This window comes from Nycticebus coucang, chromosome 3 (assembly GCF_027406575.1).
Source record: "Nycticebus coucang isolate mNycCou1 chromosome 3, mNycCou1.pri, whole genome shotgun sequence".
Lineage (NCBI taxonomy): Eukaryota > Metazoa > Chordata > Mammalia > Primates > Lorisidae > Nycticebus > Nycticebus coucang.
The window spans coordinates 156,027,823-156,052,509 of NC_069782.1; the positions used below are offsets into that span (position 1 = coordinate 156,027,823).

At 47.5% G+C, this 24,687-nt stretch overlaps 1 protein-coding gene across 2 annotated transcripts in view; it reads left to right on the plus strand.

The window, feature by feature from the left end:
* The first annotated feature begins 1,875 nt into the window (after positions 1–1,875).
* PTPRE (protein tyrosine phosphatase receptor type E) overlaps positions 1,876–24,687 on the plus strand; it is a 158,750-nt gene continuing 135,938 nt past the window's right edge. Inside the window, exon 1 of one of the 2 annotated variants that reach the window (XM_053584639.1) lies at positions 1,876–2,139. Coding sequence is in view for 1 of the 2 variants with exons in the window: in XM_053584629.1 (XP_053440604.1) it covers positions 2,087–2,139 (53 nt within the window). In the remaining variant the exon portion in view is untranslated. The remainder of the gene's footprint in view (positions 2,140–24,687) is intronic. The other variant, XM_053584629.1, reaches the window with a different exon arrangement.

Below are 24,687 nucleotides of genomic sequence, written 5' to 3' on the forward strand. Positions count from 1 at the left end.
ATGTGCTGAGCCACTCAGGATGGCCATATGGGGGAGCTCCTTGGAGCCCAGGAGGAGGATGGGGAGTTGGCTCTGATGTCCACAGGGCCTTGAGCCCAGGACAGGTGAAACACACGCAGCAAAGAAGGACGAAGTGGCTTCCATGGGAGAATCAACACCACCCACAGCTGTGTGGGATGAAAATGCCCACAGACTTTGGAAGAAGTTGAGGGAAATTGCTTAATCCCTAGAAGAATCTTTGGAGTCCAACAGAGAGGATATCACTGGGAGAGAAGAGCCATCTGCCTTCCCATCTTGTTCCCAAGGCTGTTCACTTTCCAACAGCAGATGCCTCCCCAGCCCTGCAGTGTTAACAAGCAAAACTGTGCTTATCAGCCCTTTGAAATTATCCCCTTCATGTCCCTAAGCCTGGCTCCCCAGGCCATAACAGCAGAAAACCTAAAGCTGTGTGACATCGCTGGGCTACCTGGCCCTACCTCAACCTGGGCTGCTCCTTGGGGACAGGCTCAGGAGGGAATCACCCACCTTCTGGGCTCCTGGGCCACAAGGCTGCCTGCTGCTACCTGCTGGGGTCCATGCTGCTCTGCTACACTCTGCCAGCCCATGTGTCTTCCCCGAGCACCTCCTGGCCAGGAGGGTTGCCTTGGGAGCTCAGGATGAGACGTTTGGAGGGCCTGGGCTGCTGGGGGGAGAGGGAGAGGGGATGAGAGACACCAGACAAATAAAGAAACTCAAAAATGATCCCAAACTGTGATGGGGAGTGTGGAAGAGAGTGGCAGAGGAAGGGTGCAGGGGAGTCATGCAGAGATCATGATTAAGGAGGAGCCAGGTGTCATGGAAGGACAAGTCCCTGGCAGGAAGGAGCTGGGCTCTGGGCCTGAGAGGAAGCAGCCAGGGTTGCAGCAGGGCGAACTGGGGTGAGGGGCCCAGAGAGCAGAGAAGTCCTCGCCTCGGCTTCACAGCCCTTTCTCCCCAGGGAGGGGAGCCACATTCTGAGCCCATGCAGTGAGCTCAGCCAGGAGAGACACCCCCCACCCCCTCAGCAGTCTTTGGGGTCTGTAGCTCTGTCTGGAGCAGGCCACCAGCATCATGCAAGGTGGGGTGACACACCTAAGCACCAGTTTCTCACCATTCATTCATAAGCCTACCACGGAAGGCAGCATTGCTGATGAAGGCTGAGTCCTGGCCCACCCTAGAGGGCACAGCATGAAGGTTCAGAGCCCAGACTGGGAGTCCTTTCTGATCCTCCAAGGGAATTCCCTTCTCCCTGAAACCCCCCTAAATAGTTGAAATGAGATCCGCAGGCCCAGCCCCTCTCCTCCGCTGCTCTTCTCCCTCTTCTGGGGGTGCACTCAGTTCTGCCTCAGGCTACCTCAGTGACAGGTAAGCCCTCCTGACGCCCCCACGCGGGCGTCCCCGCTCCCTCTTCCCGAAGGAGGCCACCAGGCTCGGGGACTTCACCTCTCTCTCTCTCTCAGCTTTTCCAACCAGAAGAAATTCAGGGTGCCCCGCACTTCCCTGCAGAGCTGTGAGACCCAGAGCTGCCCCAACCAGGCCACTTCTTCGATGCACGGGGCCAAGTCTGGATATGATCTTTGCCTTCTCTCTCCCCCTGGTTTGATGCTTGTCACACCTTGACACCCTCCATACGCACCTGGGGCTGGGTCCCGGCAGAGGGCTGGAGCCTCGCCGGGTGCCTCCTGGAGGGGGCACCGGCCTTGCGTAAGAGGACGCTCAGGGCCTGGGGCCATCCCTGCTGGGCGGGGCTGCACCCCGAGTGGGGCGCGCGCCCCGGGTGCGCTCCCCGCGCCGAGCACCAGGCGTCGCCCCCGCTCCTCGCAGCGCCAGGGCCCCCGCCCCCGCGGCGGAGCCGGAGCTGGAGACCAAGCCGGAGCGGGAGCTGGAGCCGAGGAGGCGGCGGGACCGGCCGGCCGGACAAATTTCCTGCTCTGCTGCGGACGGCAGGCTGCAGGAGCCACGCAACCGGCGCCGGGACCCCGCTGCCTCCGCGCGCCCCCGAGACCCTCCTCCGCGCCCGGCGGGGACAGTGGTGCGCCCCGGAGGACCGCGGGCGGACGCCCAGGAGATGCGGAGCCGCCGCGGCGGCGCTATCGGCGCGACTGGACCGGCCCCCCAGAGGTGAGGGCGCTCGTGGGTGCGGGCGGGTGGCCGTGCGCCCTGGGGCCCGGGCAGGCCGGGGACGAGGCCTCGGGCTCCGCCGCGGGAGGGAGGGGCAGCGCGCGGTTGCCGGGTCCCGAACTGGCTCCGGCCGCCTGGGCGGCCCTCCGGGTACCGGCGACCGGGGCCACTTCAGCGCGACCCCTGCCCCAGAGTCCCCAGCCCAACTTGGCGACCACAGCCGCAGGTCCCACTCTTCCTCTCGGTAAACAGGAGAGAGCGTGTGTCCGCGGGTGGCGACTGCGCGGGGACGGCGACAGGGCGACGGCTGTGAAAGCGGGCGAGACGGAGAGGGGCTGCCAGCGGCTGTGTGGGAGCCGCGCACACGCGGGGGTTGAGACGAGAGCCTTTGGAGAAAGTGGCTCCTCAGTGGCGTCAACTCCGGGAGGGTCCGGGAGCTGCAGGATGCTGCTGTGCGGCTGGGTCCTCCTGCCTTCCCAGGCAGGAAGGTGAAAGAGGGTGACGCAGGGGCTGGGAGGTGCGCCACGAGACCCTGGAAGGTGGGCCCGGTCCGACTACCACGGTCTGCAGGGTCTGTGACCTGACAGAGCTCCTGGGGCCAGAGGCCAGCGCGGTGCCGGTTCCGCGCGCTCCCTGGGACCATCTGGGGAAGGCTGGGCAGCCCACGGGATGGTGAGGCCGAGCCAAGCCTGCTGGAGACCGTGCTGGACCTGACCTAAATACCTTCCAGGCATGGCAAACCTTTCTAGAAAGGTTAGACAATTATGCTTGCCCAATTATGATACAGGTTCATCTTGAATTATCACCACTTCACCAGAGTTTAAATCCCTTAAATTCAAGGAAGGAATACTATGGCTCTGTGCTTGTAGAGTGAATGAGTGTGTAGCTGAGTTGAATGAAAACCAGTGAAGGATGGTCACATGTTCCAAAAATTACTGTGTCCATGTCCGCTGTGCTCTTGACCCCAGATGCCCCTTAGACCAGGATATCTGGAGGTCTTTGTGCCCCAAAGCTGGATGAAGTTCTGCCCACTTAAACTGTGTGTGGGGGGGCGGGGAGGGGTCTTCCCCAACAGGGACACTGGCAGGAGAAAGGCATGACAGGGTGCCCCCGGGGCTGAGGCAGGCCTCTGACCCCCTGAGCAACTCAGCCCTCAGGGTGGGCACCATTGCAAAAAGAAGGCTGGGGGCCACTGGGGAGCAAATTGCCAGAGAAACAGCCCCAAGAGGTAGGGTCTACCCTTACAGGGAAGATCCCCTAGGATGGCCCTTCCCCTGACTGTGACCTTGGGGACCAAGTTCCTTGTTTACTGGTGTTAGTGATGCTGACTAGTCAGCACCACCCCCTTCCCCATCCCAACAGACTTAATCTTGGACGTGAGCTAGGAATTAGATTTGTTTCTGCAAGATGTCAGGTTGTTAGATGATGGGATGGTTTTGGTTTAATAACATACTCCCTCAGCACCCCAAGGAAAGCAGTTGAGGGAAGTCGAGGAGGGAGTTGTCGCCCTGTGATGCTTTCAGGAGCCCCTACGGGGGCAGGGGGGCTGGGCGGTAAGGATAAAGCAATGTCATGTTCACAAGGCACACGCCGAGGCCACTTGTCACTTCTGTGTGGGGTGCCTGCCCGACCTCCATGGAAGCCTGGAGGTGGTCTGGGGCTCTGTGCCCTGAAGAGTGACCTCCTCCCTCCAAGGACTACATGCATTCAAGTCATTGACCCCCGAGTAGGTGCAGGTGTGGTGGGGTGATGGCAGAAGCACAAGCCTCAGTGGTCTGCTTCAGGCCATCTTCACTGCCACGATCCCAGGGTCAGGTGCCACCATTTATCAAGATCTCCTTTCTCCAGGCCAGAAGCAGACTGGGGATGCCAAAAAATGTATACTTACTTTAAGAGATATTATCTATGTATTACTTCTTGAATTGAATTACAGTAGCAGTGTGTAGTATGATGTTTGCTCAAAAGATGGCGTTTGACCAAATGAATGCTAGCGTAGCCACGTGACAGGACAGTCAAGACAGGAGAGGATAAAGAGGTGCGGTAGAGTTTCCCCCACGATCTCCCGCCTTAACACCGTTTGACTTCTACCTGTGAGGGACCATAAAGGATATGGTGTACCTCAGAAAACTGGCTACTCTGGCGGCACTTTGGGAAGAAACTGAAAGCGATGCCCAGTGATGCGAGTGGACACTTTGGTCAGCGTTGCTCAGGCAGCAGTTCACTGTCATCAGAAGTGTGTGGACGCGGAAGGTAACCACTTTGAACACCTCTTACAACTGCAGTCGTCAAATGTGACTTGTAGTCATCTCTTGTTTTTGGTCAATGCTGATATTGAGATTTTAATACAGTGTTTTCCTTTCTTAAAATGTGTGTACTTTTGGGGGGCACCCTCTGTATTTCTAACTCAGACCACTCCTCTGCGGTTCACACGCCCACCTGCCCACTTGACATTTCTCCCAGGCTAGCAAATGCCCTTCCATTCAACATGTCAAAGGCACACTTGGAATCTGCCCTCCCCCACCAGCACTTTCCCAGTGTTTCCTTCCCTGTCGCATCGCGCCACCTCCCCATGGCTTCAGGAGGACTTGCTGGACTGTAGTTTCTGTGAGGACAATGTTGTGTCTTCACTGAGCAGCCACTATCTGCCTGTCGGGCAGGCGAACAAGTAAGGAAGTGAGAACTTCGAGAAGCTCATGTGCTGACGGGAGTTTTTATATTTTAGTGGATGTCAGCTGTGGCTGATAGACAGCCGCCCATCTCTGTGTGTGTAGATTGAATTTGAATCATGAGCATGGTCCATCTGGGGATTATGTGGCCAGTTCTTCTGGAGATGCTGCACACACACTGTCCTTTAGAACCAGACAGACACATGACTGTGCAGGGAGGAGGTTTGGGAGCTGCAACATGTCGTGATTGACGCTGCCCTCCACGCCCTGGTCTGATGTGTCCTTTTCATTCATAATGTTTCAGTTACATTTACAGAGTTTCTACTGCCAAACAGAAATATATAAATGTGTTAGGACTGGCCTTCTTACTATGTGAATATCAGTAGGACATAAACTGTGTGTTCTAAGATCCACTTTAGTTTTTTTCCCCGAAGTCCTCATGCTCTCCAAATGCAGGCCCCAGGCCCCTGTTCTCAATCACCTTCCTCTTTATCTCCATCTTAGGGACCCCTACTCATATGGCAAGGCCCCCCTCAAATGCCTGAGTCTCCGTGAGGCTTTCCTGCCCCCTGCCTGAGACTAATCTCTCTACTCTTGGTTCCACAGGAAGTTATGTGTGCCTGTCGCAAAGCCCTGGACTCTATTTTGATTTCCAGTTCACTTGTTCAGATAGTTTATCTCCTCCACCAGGCAGCCAGTGCTTTTAGGGTAGGAGTGTGTCTCTGAGAGCTTGTACTTTGGGTTCAGGTATAGCTTCAAATTCTGTCTCCGGTGTCACCTGGGCTACATGACTCAAAATCCCAGGCCATGGTGCTCTTTCCTAGACTGAGAGTGATTATGTCAACCCCTTCACATGGCTACTGTGAGGGACACAGATGATACTTGCAAGTTACAAGGTACATGCCTGGCACTCAGTAAACTGTAGTTAGTATTTCCTAAAATACCTAGCACTGTGCATTGCTTGTGTTAAGAACCAGTGAAGTTTGAGTGAGTAGATGAACCAAGCCAAAGTCTGTATTAACAGAGAGCTTTTGAGCACCACCCAGGTTGGTGGGTCAGACCAGGATGGCGTGACATGCTAGATAACTATGTTTTGCATGGCAATATAGATGATTATGTAAATTTTGCATGATTAAGTACTTTAATCTCAGGCTGTCATCACTTACTGTGAATGAATCCATTCTTCAACTTGCACCATTGACTCCTGTGTTCCAGTGGTTGATGAGGCAGAAGTGCAACTTGAATTAAAACAGGCTGGGTGCGAGGCGTTGCAAACACAAACCAAACTCAGCACCAAAAAAGCACTGTGGTCTAGAATAAGGTGTACAGAACCAGAGTTAGAGAGTGTCTTCTATCTTCTAGACCAGCACATGGGACTGTGAGGCTGCAGCCTGCCTCCGAAACTCTCAGGACCCCACTTTTTTTCACCTCCAAAGAGAAGGGCTGGCAGGACATCTCTGAGACCCTCCTGGCTCCTGTGCTGCAGCCTCCCTGCCTTGGTCCAGGAAGGGCTGTGACCGTGCACAGCCAGATTCAAGGCTGGGCTGCCTCCCATTTCTCTGTCACCACGTGGGCCACAACTCTCCCAGCTCTGGATCCCAACCTAGATAGAGAGATACTAGGCTCCCAGTGCATTTAATGTGTTATTTTAGTTACTGGCCCCAGATGTATCAAAGTTTATTTTGAAGAGTAAACTTCTCATAATTTTGTTACTTGCATTTTTTTTCGAAAGCACAGTGTTGGGTAATACCTTAGATGGTTGGAACTTTAGATCAGCTGCACCCGAAGTAATAGGGCTTTGTTGAATGTTGCTAATCCTCCTCTAGGCCCAGGTGAGCAGCGGGGGCGGGGGACTGCTGCCACATGTGGGCTGGGAGACCACTAGTTTGGGGATTGCCAAACCGGCTTCCTTTTCTTCTCTCTGTTCTCATGGCTCTTTCCTAATTTACACCAGGGCAGGTGCTCCTCACGGGGGTTTTGATGTGGTCCTTAGCCTTTGAAGTGTCATAGTACCTGGTTCACCTGCAGAAATGCGGGCTCAGCTCTTTCCTTCAACTATACAAATACTTCAAAGAGGGCTGACTAAACTTATGAAATAAAAATTCTTAACAATGCTGTATTTCAGAAAAACAAACAAACATTTTATAGAAAGACTTTGGTCTTTCTATAAACATTTTGGTCTCTATTTCCCAATGAAATAGAGACCAAATAAAATGAAGGACGTCTGAAGTATCTTCAAACGCTATCAAGATCTGATTAATCTAGTCTGCTACTGTATATTGTTGTGTCGAGTAGCAAAAAGTGTGGAACAATCGCTTTTCTTCTCAAATATAAACTTCATCAAGGTAGAGAATCATTTGAAAAAAAATAATCCTTGGTTATGTGCTAAAAACCTAAAATGTTTTGATGTTAGTGATTATCAGGGAAACAAATGAAGAACTGGTTGGAAAACATGTTTGGCCCCAGGTCTGGCTGCCGGCAACACTAAATTTGGTCCAATAGGGGGGCGAGGGCAGGACCGATAGTATCGGGCATTGCTTTTCCACCCTGTGCCCTCGGCCCCCAGGGGTGATTGCTGTCCACACGATGCTGGAGGCTCAGTGCTCACTCGGAGTTTGTACATGGAGTGGAGGAACAGACAGATGAAGAGACAGACCAAGGAGGGGACCAGCCAGGTCACAGTGGAGGATGCCAAGTGCAGGGGGTTCTCCCAGCGGTGATTTCACTCTTTCTGGACATCAGCAGCAAATCTAAGCCACAGGGCTTCGTTTCCAATGGGCTCAGAGCAGGGGCTCAGGAGCAGGAGGACTGGGATCAGGTAGGGGCTGCTGTGCTGAGGTTCTGGGGGAGGCGAGGGTAATTGGAACAATGACACTACCAGAGGGGTTGTCATGGGGATGGGTGGAGGAAGCATGTGGAGGCCCAGAGCTCAGCACAGGTCGGTGGTGTCACGTGAGGTCAGGGATCTCTGGACTGGCATCAGAGGCCTGTGCTGATCCGGGCTCTGACTTCTTGGCTTGGTCATTTTGCCTCAAGGCAAGTCACTTAATTTCTATTCTACAAACACAGACATAATTTTTGGTTACTAATGTCCTTAAATCCATTTGGACATTTCCAGCTGAACATTAGTCACTGTTTTTTATACCAGAGAGAAAATTAGCTCCATTTTTCCTCTCAGCAGAGACTTTTGAGTGTCCTATCACGTAACTACTTGATTACAATGTATTATTTCAAACGACCTTTGTAAGTCTTTCTATTTTGTCTTTCACTCCAAAAGGACTTGGAGTCTTTTGGGTTGTGCCTCTATAATAGGGCTTTAATGGGTCTGCAGTGCAGACGTGTTTGCTCTCGGCAGACTTGGCCTTGACTCGTTGGCTAATGTGCCCAAGTGTGCTCTGAGGGCTGTGGACACACCTGCTAAGTCCAGGCAGGGACTGCTCCTGTCCTGGCAGGGACCTTGTTCAACTCAGGGAGCTCTGGCCTTTCTTTCCTCCGCTGTTCAGGGAGAACTGTCTCAAGAGTAGACACCCATTGACACTGACACAATTTGATGTCCTGGCCCTGGGCCCCCACCCCACCGTGCCCCTCCTCACCCTCTGGTCTGTTTGAAATGTTGTCATGGGCTGTCACTTTTCATGCTGCTGTTGGAAACATAGTATGTGGACGTGACCCTGAGAGCAGAACTGTGTTTCCTCGGGGGTTGCTGACGTTTGGTCCTGGTGTTGACTGACTCTCTGTTGGTGAAGACACAGGACAGCAGAGGCTCAGAACTGGCTTGAGGACACTGGTGATCAGGTTTTCTTACACTGCAGTTTTTCCCCGGACTGGCCCTGCTCTTCACTATTCCGGATGGATCCACTTGTTACAAACCCAGCAGAAGGCTGGGCTGTGACTGAGGATGGGTGGGTCTTTGGCGGTAACTAGGCCTCCACTTCCCTCCTGAAGACTCAGTAGATTCTCTCTATGGAATAGAACAGAGAGAATACTCCAGCCCATTTCGTAGATTACAGAGGGACCTGCCAGCTGAGCGTTGGTTTTCAGCACAGAATACTTCCTACAGATGTTGGTGTTTCTTTCTAAATGTTCCCTTTCTTCAGTGAACTTTCCCACTGTTCTACATACAGGAGAGGGGAGAGAGGAAGAGAGAAACACAGAGAAACACAGAGAAACACTGCTCCTGTTAGGAGCTGAGCTTTTATCTTCCAGTGCCTGTCAGTGGAGCTTGTGCATTCCCTTTCAACCTGGAATGTGAGCTGTGTCCCTGGCACATGTGGGCAGGAGATAAGGACCAAGGCACCACCCAGGACAATTTCACACCAGGGTGACATATCCTTATGCCAGGACATAGAGCTAATGATTGGACCTGGACGCTGTGACTCTATGAAGCAATAGCTCTCTTGCAACTACCAGGTGTGGAGTGATCCGTATGAATTAATAAAAGGCCAGCATATTTGTGGGTTTTTTATTGCATTCAAGGATTTCCAGCAGCTCAATGTGAGCCAACAAAATGTTGCTTATGGTACTTATTTTAATGAATAGAAAGCACGTAAATGCTCTTCCAAAGAAGAAAATATTTTAGCATCTTAACTATATATAAATAAAGCCCCTTTACAATCTTTGGTGCACTGTAAAGTTTACTAATCAAACAGAAACTTCCATTTTCAGCTACGTTATTTCAATTCATCTCAAAATTTGCATTGTTACTAGTCAAATTATTGCTTTTATTGAACACGTTTTCAGTATATGATTTTTATGACTCTGAAAGCAACTTTGGTTTCATAAACAACTAAACATTTAGGTATGGGATGAAAGAACATTCTGAAACAGTAACTTGTCCTTAATTTTGAGCTGCTGTTGACTCAGCATCCCCTTCTCCTGAGCTAGTGGCAGCACTTATTAAGCACATTGATAATTCAATAAATTACTTTTTGCCTACATTGCAAACATCAGCTAAAGTTCAGTCATCTATTTGAACTATTATCAATCTGTCCATTTAAATTCCTTTGAGCAAAGTCCTGATTCTGGCCCAATGAAATATAAAAATGCAAAAAACAGAAATTTAATAATTTTGTGCTGTGTTGTGCCAAGTGCAGCCTATTCTTAGCTAGCCAATGATGTTCTTTCAAAGGATATTTCTTGATTTTCATCAAATGTGAGTAGTATTTAAGATTCTGTAAGATCATTTAGAAGGGACAAGTGGAAATGTTAAACCTTTATTGAGTACCTACAGTATATAGATGGCTCCCAACTTACGATTGTTGACTTAATTGTTCAACCTTAAGATGGGTTTATTAGGCATTGAATACATTTTCTTCCTATATTTTTGGCATACAATGGGTTTATCAGGCATTAGCCTCTTTGTAAGTCCAAGGACATTTTGGGGGATGCTGTCCTGTGGATGCTAACTGCCTGGGACAGTTAGTGGTAATGTTGGATGCAAAGGGAGGTGGAACAGAGGGGGTCAGCCTGTGGCCTGGGGACCTAGAAGGGCTTCAGCAAATAGAGCATGTTTGGTTTACTAAGATGTTTCCTTGGCAGCTGACAGAGCTAGAACATTCCAGACAGGGGGCTTCCATTTGCTTGCCAACAGTGAGAAGTAGTATGTCCTGCCTGGGCCCAGCAGTTGTCTGAGTAGAGTTGGAGCCGAGGGACAGAAGGGACGGAACATCAGAGATGGGAACCTCTGGGATTATTCAAACACCTGTATGCCTTTAAGGAGCAGCAATTCTTAACCCGTTTTAAATCACGACCCTCTTTGAGAGTCTAAAGAAGACTATGGATTCGTTTTGGAGAAAAATGTATGTGTGCACACCATTGTTTTCAGTTTTCAGAGAGTCTTGCCTGACCTCCTTTCTCCAAACACAAGGCTCATGAAGTCCAGATGTGTCCCTTGCCATGCGGGACACCAGCACCCTCAGCTGTGAGGCTGAGAAAGGACTTCCTGCTGGCTGTGTGCCAGATGTGTCAAGGCCTCATGGGGACACCACCCAGTCAGCGGGCTGGGTGACATGGTCATGCAGGTGAGAGGATGAGGGTGAGAACTGAAGCCCCGTGGTTTTGCGCCAGGGCAACCGGAGTCGGCTAACAGGAGGTGTGACATCTCTGTGCTCCCACTTGCAAAGCCGGTGGGATGGCCTCATGAAATTCTGGGTGGTGACCGTCAACCTCTCACAGGGAGATAGACTGTCACTCACCCTGCTCTCTCTCTCTGGCACCCATGACTCTTGTCTCAAAACTTTGGTCAAGCTTAGAGCACTACATTTTAAGTTTCCTTTTAAAATAGAGAAAATTGACATGGAGGCAATGTAGATTATTGAATGGGGTGGAAATGGCACCTTGGGGAAAAGGCTGAAATAATCAAGGCTGCCTGTGCAAGCCGCATCCCGGGGGTGGCTTAGGAGTCGTCATTCTGGCAGAATCAGAGGAAACGCACAATGACATCAAGAGCAAAGCAGGGGCCTGCCCACAAGGAGCGGCTGCTGACAGTTGCTGAGTGAGTAGACCTGTGGATTTCTCAAGTAACACAAAAGAGCCTTTTTACAAAGTTGCAAAGAACTGGCCCTCCTGGGAAATGTAGGAATTGTCTTCAGGAGGGAGAGAAGTTTAACTGAGGACTCCGTGGGCTGTAAAATATCTCAAGAGTCCTAGCGAGGGCCCTGATTGCATGAAAGCTTCATTTTCTGCCTTGCGCTGCCTCCTGTGCGGGGCAGTGCCCAGGATGGCACACAGCTCAGCTCCGATGGTGTAGGCAGGAAACTGAATTCATTGCACGACGATGGAGCAGCCCTTAAAGGCATTATTGTCAAATACAAAAAGAAACCACTTTTATGCATTTTCTAGTTGTTTTCTCAATAATGTTCCTCGTGTTTTAATATAACCAGAAACATATTTTCTGTACAGGTGTTTCGATTCACCAAAAATCAAAGTTAAATTCTACCCTGGTGCTTTAGATGTTATATTTGGGAAGCTTGGTGAGCAATTTGAGCTCCCTGTTTAGAACCTGAGGCTGATGTCAGCTGCAGATGAGGAAAGCAAGGCTTGCCCAGGGCCACACTACTTGCTCCGGATGTCGCCAGCAGGTGGTGAGTCTTTTTGCTGTTCTGTGCTGTCCTCTCGTGGACCCATCACTCCTCCCTCTCTCCTGTGTCTGAAACACTGTTCATGTTGCAGGGACTCAGGAAATGGGGGCCCCATCTGCTTGCTAAGATGAAAGCCCAGGTTATTTGTCTGTTTACACAGAAGCGCATTCCAACCTGTAGTGGGACCTGCAGGCAGGAAGCTATTGCTTCACTGCCACACATCCATACATCCATCTTTTGTCTGCTCAGCCCAAGCAATGCTCCGCCTGGTCCTCCGGGTGTGGTTTCCGCCTGGCAGATTACTTCCAGGAGGCATCTGAGAGGGCAGTAGAGTGCGTGTGAGCCTTACATGCAGCACACTTTTGTTTAACAAATGATTTATTATTTGTTCTTTTAAAATGCACATCCTGAATGAATGGGCAGTGATGAGCAGACATCAGTGACGTCAATTCTGATTATTTTACTTAGCACTGGATTTTTTTCTTTTCTGTGTAGTAGTGATTTGTAAATGCTTTAAAGAGGTTATGCTTTCTTTTGAGGCTTGGCATCTTGGAAATCGGAGCAGCCAGGCTCGGTGTGCTGTGTCCATATTTAGCCCTGGCTGGCAAGAAATGTGGCCATGTTCCCCAAGTGTGCCTGGAGCTTGTGGCCAGTTGGGTAGAAATCGCTCAACTGTTTGGACGCAGTGGGCTCAGCTGATGGTAACTGCATTGAACAAGGGAAGCGGCTGGTGTCTGGTAACCCTGAGCCCACAGGCATTTGAAAGCCACCCTGAAAAGAGGCCCTGGGGCCACCTGGGGAAGGGCAGCCCACCTGCCAGGACTGGCTTCTGCTCTGAGTCTGGCTGAGGATTAGTGTTGCTCCACACCCTGGCCAGGGGACAGGTTCCCAGAGAGCTGGTGGGTGTGCAACAGCCCACATGATCACAGCTCTCTCCACTCCACCAAAGCTCGGAGGTGGTAGAGCCCCAGCGGTGGGATAGACAGACTGGCCCCCATGGCTGACTTAGCCGTGGCCCTCCCAGAGTGCATTGATGGGGGCCTCTGCAGGGTCTCCATGCCTGAGCCTATAGCCAAATGAAGCCTTTTCTTTCAGACTTCCCTGGGGGCCTCAGTGCGAGTGAACGTGTAGGAGATGTCACCACATTTGGGGGGGGGGGCAGAGATGTAAGTCAGGGACCTTAGGGATGTAAGAGATGGAAACATGACTCAAGTTCACCCAAGTTCATAGGGAACTGAAAGGACTAGGCCTGCAGGAAGACAGAGCCTTTCCCCACATCAGCCCACAAGTGGGTCTCCTTGACCCCCATGAGCCAGGCTGGGGTCATGGGCCCTACCCCAGAGCTTTCCCAGTGATCAGGGCCTGCCCCACTCTGCCGTTCAGCCTCAGACCCATGTCCCTCCAGGGGCCAGGGGTGGAGCATCCCCCTCCCAACTGTGAAGTGTGACAGTACAAGGCAGGCAACCCCCTGGGATCCCCAGTGCTGCTGCTCTAAGAGGGGCTGGTGATCCAGCAGGTGGAGCTGCCCTCAGACCTGGCAGGGAGAGAGGATGTAAACACCTGTGCTGCACACAGTGGGGCCTTTCCTTCTGTCTGTGCAGGTGGCAGGCTGGGCCAACATGTCCCTGCCATCTTTACGATGACCTAACGCCATTTAAAAAATTCAGACCTGAGAGCCAGCTGAGCCATCAAGTCTGTGGACATACAAGGTCACCGTAGAGATGGCCAGTGCTCCCCCTTTTGGCAATGGTCTTACTTTCAGTGGGGATTTATGGCAGTAGATACAATACTAGCTACACTAACGCCAATGGTCCCTGGGTTTGAGTGAGCACTTTCCCTCAGTTCACAGTCACAGCAGCAATGCAAGGTGAGAACAGCCACAGGCACATTCTGGACAGGAGGAGATGGAGGCCCAGAGGGGGGAGAGGCAGGGCTTGGATTTGAGCTCAGGCCTTCAGGCACCAGAGACCAAAGGGGCTGGGACTAGCAGTAGCCACTGGAGGGACAGTGCCTGTGTGCGTGGGTAAGAAGAGCCCATCCTTTGGCCCCAGGTCCACCCGGGGAATAGTATGGATGTGGACACTTAGAGCTTCCTGGGAAAGGCTTTAGAGCCACAGGAGGCACCAGGAGGGATCAGGAGGTATGTGGGCTGCATCTTGGGGTGAAAAAGGGGATGACGAAGAGCTCTGATGAGGACACCCCCTGCTTGGGCTTCATGCTCACGCTTGGCTCCAAATTCTGCAGTGAGGCCAGAGAGCTGCAGTATTTACAGAGCTCCACAGGGAGTTTGAGTGTGGCCAGGCAGAGAATGCTCGGGGCTTTTTCAGGGGCTCGGGAAGGAGGCTGGGACTTTCCACTATGGAGGAGGGCAGGAGTGGCCCAGGGGGAACGGGTAGGGCGCAGGGCTGGTGCTGCAGGTGCAGGAGGGCCATCCATGCTGGGTTTGACACCCTGTGCTGGGCAGCGACTGTGCTGTACTGGAAACGGATCAGTAAAGGAATTGCTAAAGGAAAGCAGTTGGACAGAGTAATCTATAACAAGTCATTAGTGAATTGATGAGGCCAGTTTCAGGGCCTCTGCTTTTTAAGAGAAGACAACTGGGGAAAGGCAAGGACTAAACCACTGGACACCATCCCGGTGTCAAGATGTCAGGCAGCTGTGACGATGGAGGTCATTCCCAGCAGCATGTGGCCACCCGAGTGGCCACATGTCACCATTTGCATACACCCATTCATTTATTCACCGGCTCATATTTGTTCACCAACTATCAATGGAAGACCCATGTGCTGAGGTCAGTGGTGAGCAAAACACACTCCTTTGCCATCAGATGCCTGGAATCCGGGTTTCCATGTCTGACTGCCCCTGGGTCTTCTGGGAGCAGGCCCCTAAGCGGCTGGTCCTGCTCTGGAGACCCTGCGTGGCAAGGGCTCCAGGGAGGCGTCGTGGGACTGAGAGGGCCTCCTGCACTGGGAACTGTGCTTCCAGGCGGATGGGGCAGTGCTTGCTCCCTTAGAGCCCTTTTATCTGCTTGGCGTGTATGGCTGAGTGGTTGCCCCAGCTCTCTGCTCCGCAGAGTCCCAGCTGCCACACATGGTGTTGCTCCTGCTGGGCTTCCTTTTAAAGAGTCCACTCTGCTTGTAGGAGGTATGTGTTCCAACTACCCTGCTCCCTTCTGTGACATATAGAGGGGATTGAACTCTAGGCCAAGGCAGGTGGCTGCAGAGTCCCTGGCTTTGGCTGGGCTGCTTCCACCCAGCCTTGGTTCCCTGGCTCCCAGCCCTGGTCCCACCTTCTGCCCTCTCTGGCTCTCCTCATCTTCAGCAGTGAAGCTCCAGACCCAGCTGAGCTCAGCTCTTGCAGGCCCTCCTCAGGGGACCCTTACAGTTGGTGGAGGGGGCGCTCTGACCCCAGCCTTGGCCCCAGAGGTGGTGGTGGCAGCTCTGCAGGCAGCTGCAGCTGCCTTGTGCCTCTGGCGGCTTTCCCACCCTGCACTCCTGCCCGGGGCATTGGCCTGAGAGCTGGTACTCAGTTGGGCACAGTGGCAGGCTTGCCATTCTTCTGAAGTGAGTAATAGAAAGCAAGTCCAAGAAACATCCGCTGTTTTCTTCCTGCTATTGCCCAATCTCAATGAGATAACCGGGTCGCCTTCCCACGTGAGGAGGACCAAGGTGACACCGAGGAACCACAGCCATCCGGACATAAGTGCCACAAGTCTGGGAGGAGCAGAATAGTGGAGCGATTTGCCCATTTGATGTGAAAATAATTTTGAATTATTTTAAGGGCTGAAACTGGCACACCTGATGGGTTGTCTGGGGCTGGAAGGTCTGCCCCAGATGCTGGCTATGGGCAAGAGGCCCCTGTTCCCTGCCACGGGGACCCGTCTGGAGGACTGCCTCGGTGTGCTGATTACCTGGCAGCTGGTTCCCACCAGAATGAAGAAAGAGAGAGCAAAGAAGACACTGCAGTGCCTTTGAGGACCAAGCCTGGGACTTTGACAGCCCACTGGTCACACTCATCAGCCCTATTCACACAGGGTGGAATGGCTGGTCCTTTCCAAAGAGGAGGACTTGGTGAGGAATCCTCATTCTTTTACTATCCTGGGCATATTAGTTGTGGTTCTTGGCAACACACCACTGAATCTGATTCTGGCTAACCCAGTGAGGAAAGGAACTTGGCAAAAGGTTACTGAATAGTTCTCAGAATCAATGGGGAAGCTGGAGAATGAGGCTCAGGAAATGGGCAGGAGCCAGAGAACCCAGGGTCAGGGCCAGGCCACAGGAAGCTGTTCGTAAGGATGTGGCCTTTGATCCATGGCTGCTGAGGCTGCTAGACCTTGCTACCAAGAGACCTTCACGGCCTGTGAAAACAGTTCCAAAGCATCCTTGGATCCGTGATCACCCGGAATAGTCAGCGCCTTGGGTAGGGTGGGTTGGAGTCTGCATCACCCACCTGCCGAGCCCCAAATGCAGGTGCGGGCAGGCAGGGAGGATCCTGCGATGGGAGGCAACACTTTGCACCACCAACGTACAGGTCAGAGGTGCCTAAGAGTTGGGAGAGAGTTCTGACGGTGACCTACGACAGACAGAAAGTCACTCGGTCTCATCTGTACTGAGCTCCAGTGTTATTTTTGGCTACAAGTATATCCGGTATTACAGTATTAATACATTCCTGAAAAGTTATGTTAATTTGAATCATGCTTTATATACACTGGCTAAGCTCAATACCTTTCAGAAGTCTGTAGCTAATCCTTTTGTAAAGCAGCTAATCCTTTTAGAGAACAAACACTCAGCTTCTTAACCATTTTTTTTTTTTTTTTTTTTTAGATCAGGACTCTACATAGTGCATTTTCTCAAGGCTGAGTAGCCAACAGTTAGGTTTTTCTCTTTCTCTCTTAGTAAGGAAATGTTACAACTTTTTTTCTTCTGTAAGGAGCTTTCAAATTACATATAACAGAAATATTTTGTTCAGTTTCCTAGAGTTGCTTTCACATTTGCTGGGTAACAGACTGCAGGGATGTGAGACTAGCCCTGCAGGGATGGGCCTCAGAAGTTTAGATGTTTGCTGCACAAGGTTAAAGTGACAGGCTCTGAGCATCCGAAGTAGTCATAAGGGTCATGAGAGAGAGAGATGGACCACAGACAAGAAACTGGACAGGGAGACCAGGTGGGAAGCTACTGTTGCAGCCCCAGAGGAATAGAGAAAAAAGAAGAGAGGAGTGGGAGGGGAGACTTGCCTCCTTTAACCCGGAGAGTAATCATGTCGACAGGGTGGCCCCCACCTGGAGAGAGATCCTCACGCACCTTCAGGGGGTTGGCAGGATGGAGACCTGCCATGTTTTCTCAGTAGGTTTCATTTGGCTACTTTCTGCTCTGGCACTGAACATGCGGATGGCATTGGTTGATAGAGGATGAAGTCCTGGGTTGTATTCCTTCACACACTAGAATCCGACCCCTTGTGGTAAAATGCTGTCTTCTGAAAAGGTGAAGGAAGGTTCAGGGGACTCACGTATGTGGTTGTGTTTTCTTGAGTTTAATGTGTGTGAGGTGTCATCCCATTTATGGTTAGCAAAACCAAAGCATAGGGAAGTAAGAAGTTGTTCAGGACCACGTACACAGAGGGTAGCAGCACTGGGGTTCAAGCCCAGATTTCCCTGCTTCCTAAATCCGAGCATCTGGCCATACCTGAATGAACAGTCTCTATGAATGGAGAGGAACCACGTTCAGGGGCAGCCCGGGAATCTGTGCAGCTTGTTTTGTGTCACCTTCCAGGCCATGATTTGGAGATTGTCAGATCTTTGAATAAAATACATGGCTAAAGAAAATTGAGAGAACGACATTTTTGAGAGGGTTATTTTTAGTCATTTATATCAGTAAAAATGAATTATTTTCTTGATTTGATTGTATGCTTAAAATAAAATTCCTATTTCCTTGGCATATTTTAATGAATTATTTATTGTTGTGTTATTATTGAAAGCACGATGGCTTTATCCCCTTTATTTTTTTATTTTTATTTTTCTTTATTTTTTATTGTTAAATCATAGCTATGTACATTAGTGCAATCAAGGGGTACAATGTGCTGGTTTCATGTACAATCTGAAATAATCTCATCAACTGTTCAACGTAGCCTTCATGGCATTTTCTTAGTTATTTATTTATTTTTTAATTATTTATTTTTATCATTAAATCATAGCTGTGTACATTAGTGCAATCAACGGGTACAATGTGCTGGCTTCATATACAATCTGAAATGTTCTCATCAAACTGTTCAACATAGCCTTCATGGCATTTTCTTAGTTACTGTATGTAGGCATTTGTATTCTGCATTTAGTAAGTTTTGCCCGTACCCATTCTAAGATGCATCGTAGGTGTGGCCCCACCCATTACCCTCCCTCCACCCTAACCTCCCCCCTCCCTTCCCCTTCCTTGGCCCTTTCCCATAGTCTTGTGCTATAGTTGGGTTATAGCCTTCATGTGAAAGCTATAATTTAGCTTCATAGTAGAGCTGAGTACATTGGATACTTTTTCTTCCATTCCTGAGATACTTTGCTAAGAAGAATATGTTCCAGCTCCATCCATATAAACATGAAAGAGGTAAAGTCTCCATCTTTCTTTAAGGCTGCATAATATTCCATGGTATACATGTACCACAATTTGCTAGTCCATTCGTGGGTCGATGGGCACTTGGGCTTTTTCCATGACTTAGCAATTATGAATTGGGCTGCAATAAACATTCTGGTACAGATGTCTTTGTTATATTGTGATTTTTGGTCTTCTGGGTATAAACTCTAGTAAAGGAATTATAGGATAGAATGGCAGGTCTATTTTTAGATCTCTAAGTATTCTCCAAACATCCTTCCAGAAGGGACGAATTAGTGTGCATTCCCACCAGCAGGGTAGAAGTGTGCCCTTTTCCTCCACATCCATGCCAACATTTCTGGTTTTGGGATTTTGTTATGTGGGCTACTCTTACTGGGGTTAGGTGATATCTCAAAGTAGTTTTGATTTGCATTTCTCTGATGATTAAGGATGATGATCTTTTTTTCATGTGTTTGTAGATCGTGCATCTGTCTTCTTTGGAGAAGTTTCTCTTCAAGTCCCTTGCCCACCCTGAGATGGGGTCATGTGTTCTTTTCTTGCTTATACGTTTGAGTTCTCTGTGGATTCTGGTTATTAGACCTTTACTGAGGTATAACCTGCAAATATTTTCTCCCATTCTGAGGGCTATCTCCTTGCTTTACTTACTATGTTCTTGGCTGTGCAGAAGTTTTTAGTTTGATCAGGTCCCAGTAGTGTATTTTTGATACTGCTTCAATTGCCTGGGGAGTCCGCCTCATAAAATATTCACCCACGCCGATTCCTTCAAGAGTTTTCCCTGCACTTTCTTCAAGTATTTTTATAGTTTCATGTCTTAAGTTTAAATCTTTTATCCATTGAGAGTCTATCTTAGTTAATGGTGAAAGGCGTGGGTCCAGTTTCAATCTTCTACAAGTTGCCATCCAGTTCACCCAGCACCATTTGTTAAATAGGGAATCTTTTCCCCACTGAATGTTTTTAATTGGCTTGTCAAAGATCAAATAACAGTAAGTGGCTGGATTCATCTCTTGGTTCTCTATTCTGTTCCAGACATCTACTTCTCTGCTTTTGTGCCAGTACCATGCTGTTTTGATCACTATCGATTTATAGTACAGTCTCAGGTCTGGTAGCGTGATTCCGCCTGCTTTGTTTTTATTTCTGAGTAATGTTTTGGCTATTTGAGGTTTTTTCTGATTCCATATAAAAGGAAGTATTATTTTTTCAAGATCTTTAAAATATGACAATGGAGCTTTAATAGGAATTACATTAAAATTATATATTGCTTTGGGTAGTATGGACATTTTAACAATGTTGATTCTTCCCAGCCATGAGCATGATATGTTTTTCCATCTGTTAACATCTTCAGCTATTTCTTTTTTTTTTTCCAGTTTTTGGCTGGGGCTGGGTTTGAACCCACCACCTCCAGTATACGGGGCCGGCGCCCTACTCCTTGCGCCACAGGCACAGCCCAGCTATTTCTTTTCTTAAAGTTTCATAGTTCTCTTTATAGAGATCTTTCACGTCCTTTGTTAGGTATACTCACAAATATTTCATCTTCTTTGGCACTACTGTGAAAGGAATAGAGTCCTTGACTGTTTTTTCAGCTTGGTTATTGTTGGTATATATAATGACTACAGATTTATGGGTGTTTATTTTGTAGCCTGAGACATTGCTATATTCCTTGATCACTTCTAAAAGTTTTGTAGTAGAATCCCTAGTGTTTTCCAGATATACGATCATATTATCTGCGAAGAGTAAAAGTTTGATCTCTTCTGACCCTATGTGGATACACTTGATCGCCTTTTCTTCCTTAATTGCAATGGCTAAAATTTCCATTACAATGTTAAAGAGCAATGGAGACAATGGGCAACCTTGCCTGGTTCCTGATCTAAGTGGAAATGATTTCAATTTAACTCCATTCAATACGATATTGGCTGTGGGTTTGCTGTAGATGGCCTCTATTAGTTTAAGAAATGTCCCTTCTATACCAATTTTCTTAAGTGTTCTGATCATGAAGGTATGCTGGATATTATCAAAAGCTTTTTCTGCCTCAATTGAAAGAATCATGTGGTCCTTATTTTTTAGTTTGTTTATGTGTTGAATTACATTTATAGATTTATGTATATTGAACCAGCCTTGAGACCCTGGGATAAATCCCACTTGGTCATGCTGTATAATTTTTTTGATGTGTTGTTGGGTTCTGTTTGTTAGGATCTTATTGAGTATTTTAGCATCAATATTCATTAGTGATATTGGTCTATAATTTTCTTTTCTTGTTGGGTCTTTCCCTGGTTTGGGGATCAAGATGATGTTTGCTTTGTAGAATGTGTTGGGTGATATTCCTTCTTTTTCTATATTTTGGAAGAGGTTTAGTAATATAGGTACTAGTTCTTCTTTAAAGGTTTGGTAGAATTCTGACGTAAGGCTATCTGGTCCTGGGCTTTTCTTTTTAGGGAGATTTTGTATAGTTGATGCTATTTCAGAACTTAATATAGGCCTGTTCAACATTTTCACTTCGTTCTGGCTAAGTCTTGGTAGGTGGCGTACTTCCAGCTACTGGTCGATTTCTTTCAGATTTTCATATTTCTGAGAGTAGAGTTTCTTGTAGTATTCGTTAAGGATTTTTTTAATTTCCAGGGGGTCTGTTGTTATTTCATCGTTACCATTTCTGATTGATGAGATTAGAGATTTTACTCTTTTTTTCCTGGTTAGGTTGGCCAAAGATTTATCTATTTTATTGATCTTTTCAAAAAACCAACTTTTGGATTTATTGATCTGTTGTATAATTCTTTTGTTTTCAATTTCATGTAGTTCTGCTCTGATTTTGGTTATTTCTTTTCTTCTGCTGGGTTTGGGGTTGGAGTGTTCTTCTTTCTCCAGTTGCTTGAGATGTCCCATTCAGTAATTAATTTCCTCTCTGTTTTGTTGAGGAAGGCTTGCAGTGCTATAAATTTCCCTCTTAGGACTGCCTTCGCAGTATCCCAGAGGTTCTGGTAATTTGTGTCTTGATTGTTGTTTTGTTCCAAAAATTTGGTGATTTCCTTCTTAATCTCATCTATAACCCATCTATCCTTCAGCATAAGATTATTTAACTTCCATGTTTTTGTATGGGTATGCAGGTTCCTGTTGTTATTGAGTTCAACTTTTATTCCATGATGGTCTGAGAAGATGCAAGGAATAATTTATATTTTTAAAAATTTTCTGAGGTTAGGTTTGTGGCCTAGGATGTGGTCGATTTTGGAGTATGTTTCGTGGGCTGATGAGAAGAATGTGTATTCAGTTTTGTTGGGATGAAATGTTCTGTAGATGTCTGTTAAGTCCAGATGTTGAAAGGTTGAGTTTAAATCTAAAATTTCTTTGCTTAGCTTCTTTTTGGAGGATCTATCCAGCACTGCTAAAGGGGTGTTAAAATCTCTACTATGGAACTGGAGGAAATCGAGTTGCTCATGTCTGTTAGAGTTTCTCTTATAAATTGAGGTGCGTTGTGGTTGGGTGCATAAATATTAATAATTGAGATCTCATCATATTGAGTATTACCTTTAACAAATATGAAGTGTCCATCCTTATCCTCAATTATTTTGGTTGGTTTAAAGCCTGTTGCGTCTGCGAACAGGATTGCAATGCTTGCTTTTTTCTGCTTCTATTTGCCTGGAGTATAGATGACCATCCCTTCACCTTGAGTCTATAATTGTCTTTTAATGTAAGATGTGATTCTTCTATGAAGCAGATATCTGACTTGAGTTTTTGTATCCAGTCAGCCAACCTGTGCCTCTTTAGAGGACAGTTTAAACCATTCACATTAATTGAGAATATTGATAAGCCTTTCGAGAGTCTGGTGGACGTTTTTAATCCTTTTGCGACTGTGGAAGTTGGAATTTGATCAAAATTTTCTGGGTGGGTTTACTTTTGTGGTGGAGAATTACTCTGGTCTTTACTCTGGAGAATAGGCGTGAGAATACCCTGGAGAGCTGGTTTAGTTATGGCAAATTTCTTCAACATGTGAATGTCATTGAAGTATTTAATTTCTCCGTCAGAAATGAAACTCAGTTTCATTAGCTGGGTAGAGGATCCTGGGTTGAAAGTCATTTTTTTAGTTATTGTATGTAGACATTTGTATTTTGCATTTAGTAACTTTTGCTGTACCCATTCTAAGATGCACCGTAGGTGTGGCCTCACCTATTACCTTCCCTTCACCCTAACCTCCCCCCTCCCTTCCCCTCCCGTGGCCCTTTCCCCATATTCTTGTGCTATAGTTGGGTTATATCCTTCATATGAAAGCTATAAATTAGCTTCATAGTAGGGCTGAGTACATTGGATACTTTTTCTTCCATTCCTGAGATACTTTGCTAAGAAGAATATGTTCCAGCTCCATTCATGTAAGCATGAAAGAGGTAAAGTCTCCATCTTTCTTTAAGGCTGCATAATATTCCATGGTATACATGTACCACAATTTGCTAGTTCATTCATGGGTCAGTGGGCACTTGGGCTTCTTCCATGACTTAGCAATTATGAATTGGGCTGCAATAAACATTCTGGTACAGATGTCTTTGTTATATTGTGATTTTTGGTCTTCCAGGTATATACCTAGTAGAGGAATTACAGGATTGAATGGGAGGTCTATTTTTAGATCTCTAAGTATTCTCCAAACATCCTTCCAAAAGGAACGTATTAGTGTACATTCCCACCAGCAGTGTAGAAGTGTGCCCTTTTCTCCACATCCACAAAAACAAAATCTCTGGTTTTGGGATTTTGTTATGTGGGCTACTCTTATTGGGGTTAGGTGATATCTCAAAGTAGTTTTGGTTTGCATTTCTCTGATGATTAAGGATGATGAGCTTTTTTCATGTGTTTGTAGATCGTGCGTCTGTCTTCTTTAGAGAATTTTCTCTTCAAGTCCTTTGACCACCCTGAGATGGGATCACTTGTTCTTTTCTTGATTATACGTTTGAGTTCTCTGTGGATTCTGGTTATTAGACCTTTATTGGAGGTACAACCTGCAAATATTTTCTCCCATTCTGAGGGCTGTCTGCTTGCTTTACTTACTATGTTTTTGGCTGTGCAGAAAATTTTTAGTTTGATCAGGTCCCAGTAATGTATTTTTGATACTGCTTCAGTTGCCTAGAGAGTCCTTCTCATAAAGTATTCACACAGGCCGATTCCTTGAAGAGTTTTCCCTGCACTTTCTTCAAGTATTTTTATAGTTTCATGTCTTAAGTTTAAATATTTTATCAATTTAGAGTCTATTTTAGTTAATGGTGAAAGGTGTGGGTCCCGTTTCAGTCTTTTACAGATCACCAGCCAGTTCACCCAGCACCATTTGTTAAATAGGGAATCTTTTCCCCACTGAATGTTTTTAATTGGCTTGTCAAAGATCAAATAATGGTAAGTAGCTGCGTTCATCTCTTGGTTCTCTATTCTGTTCCAGACATCTGCTTCTCTGTTTTAGTGCCAGTACCATGCTGTTTTGATCACTATCGATTTATAGTACAGTCTCAGGTCGGGTAGCGTGATTCCTCCTGCTTTGTTTTTATTGCTGAGTAATGTTTGGCTATTTGAGGTTTTTTCTGATTCCATATAAAAGGAAGTATTATTTTTTCAAGATCTTTAAAATATGACAATGGAGCTTTAATAGGAATTGCATTAAAATTATATATTGCTTTGGGTAGTATGGACATTTTAACAATGTTGATTCTTCCCAGCGATGAGCATGGCATGTTTTTCCATCTGTTAACATCTTCAGCTTTTTCTTTTCTTAAAGTTTCATAGTTCTCTTTGTAGAGATCTTTCACATCCTTTTGTAGGTATACTCACAAATATTTCATGTTCGTTGGCACTTCTGTGAAAGGAATAGAGTCCTTGACTGTTTTTTCAGCTTGGTTATTGTTGGTATATATAAGGCTACAGATTTATGGGTGTTGATTTTGTAGCCTGAGATATGGCTGTATTCCTTGATCACTTCTAAAAGTTTTGTAGTAGAATCCCTAGTGTTTTCCAGATATACGATCATATCATCTGCGAAGAGTAAAAGTTTGATCTCTTCTGACCCTATGTGGATACCCTTGATCGCCTTTTCTTCCCTAATTGCAATGGCTAAAACTTCCATTACAATGTTAAAGAGCAATGGAGACAATGGGCAACCTTGCCTGGTTCCTGATCTAAGTGGAAATGATTTCAATTTAACTCCATTCAATGAGATATTGGCTGTGGGTTTGCTGTAGATGCCCTCTATTA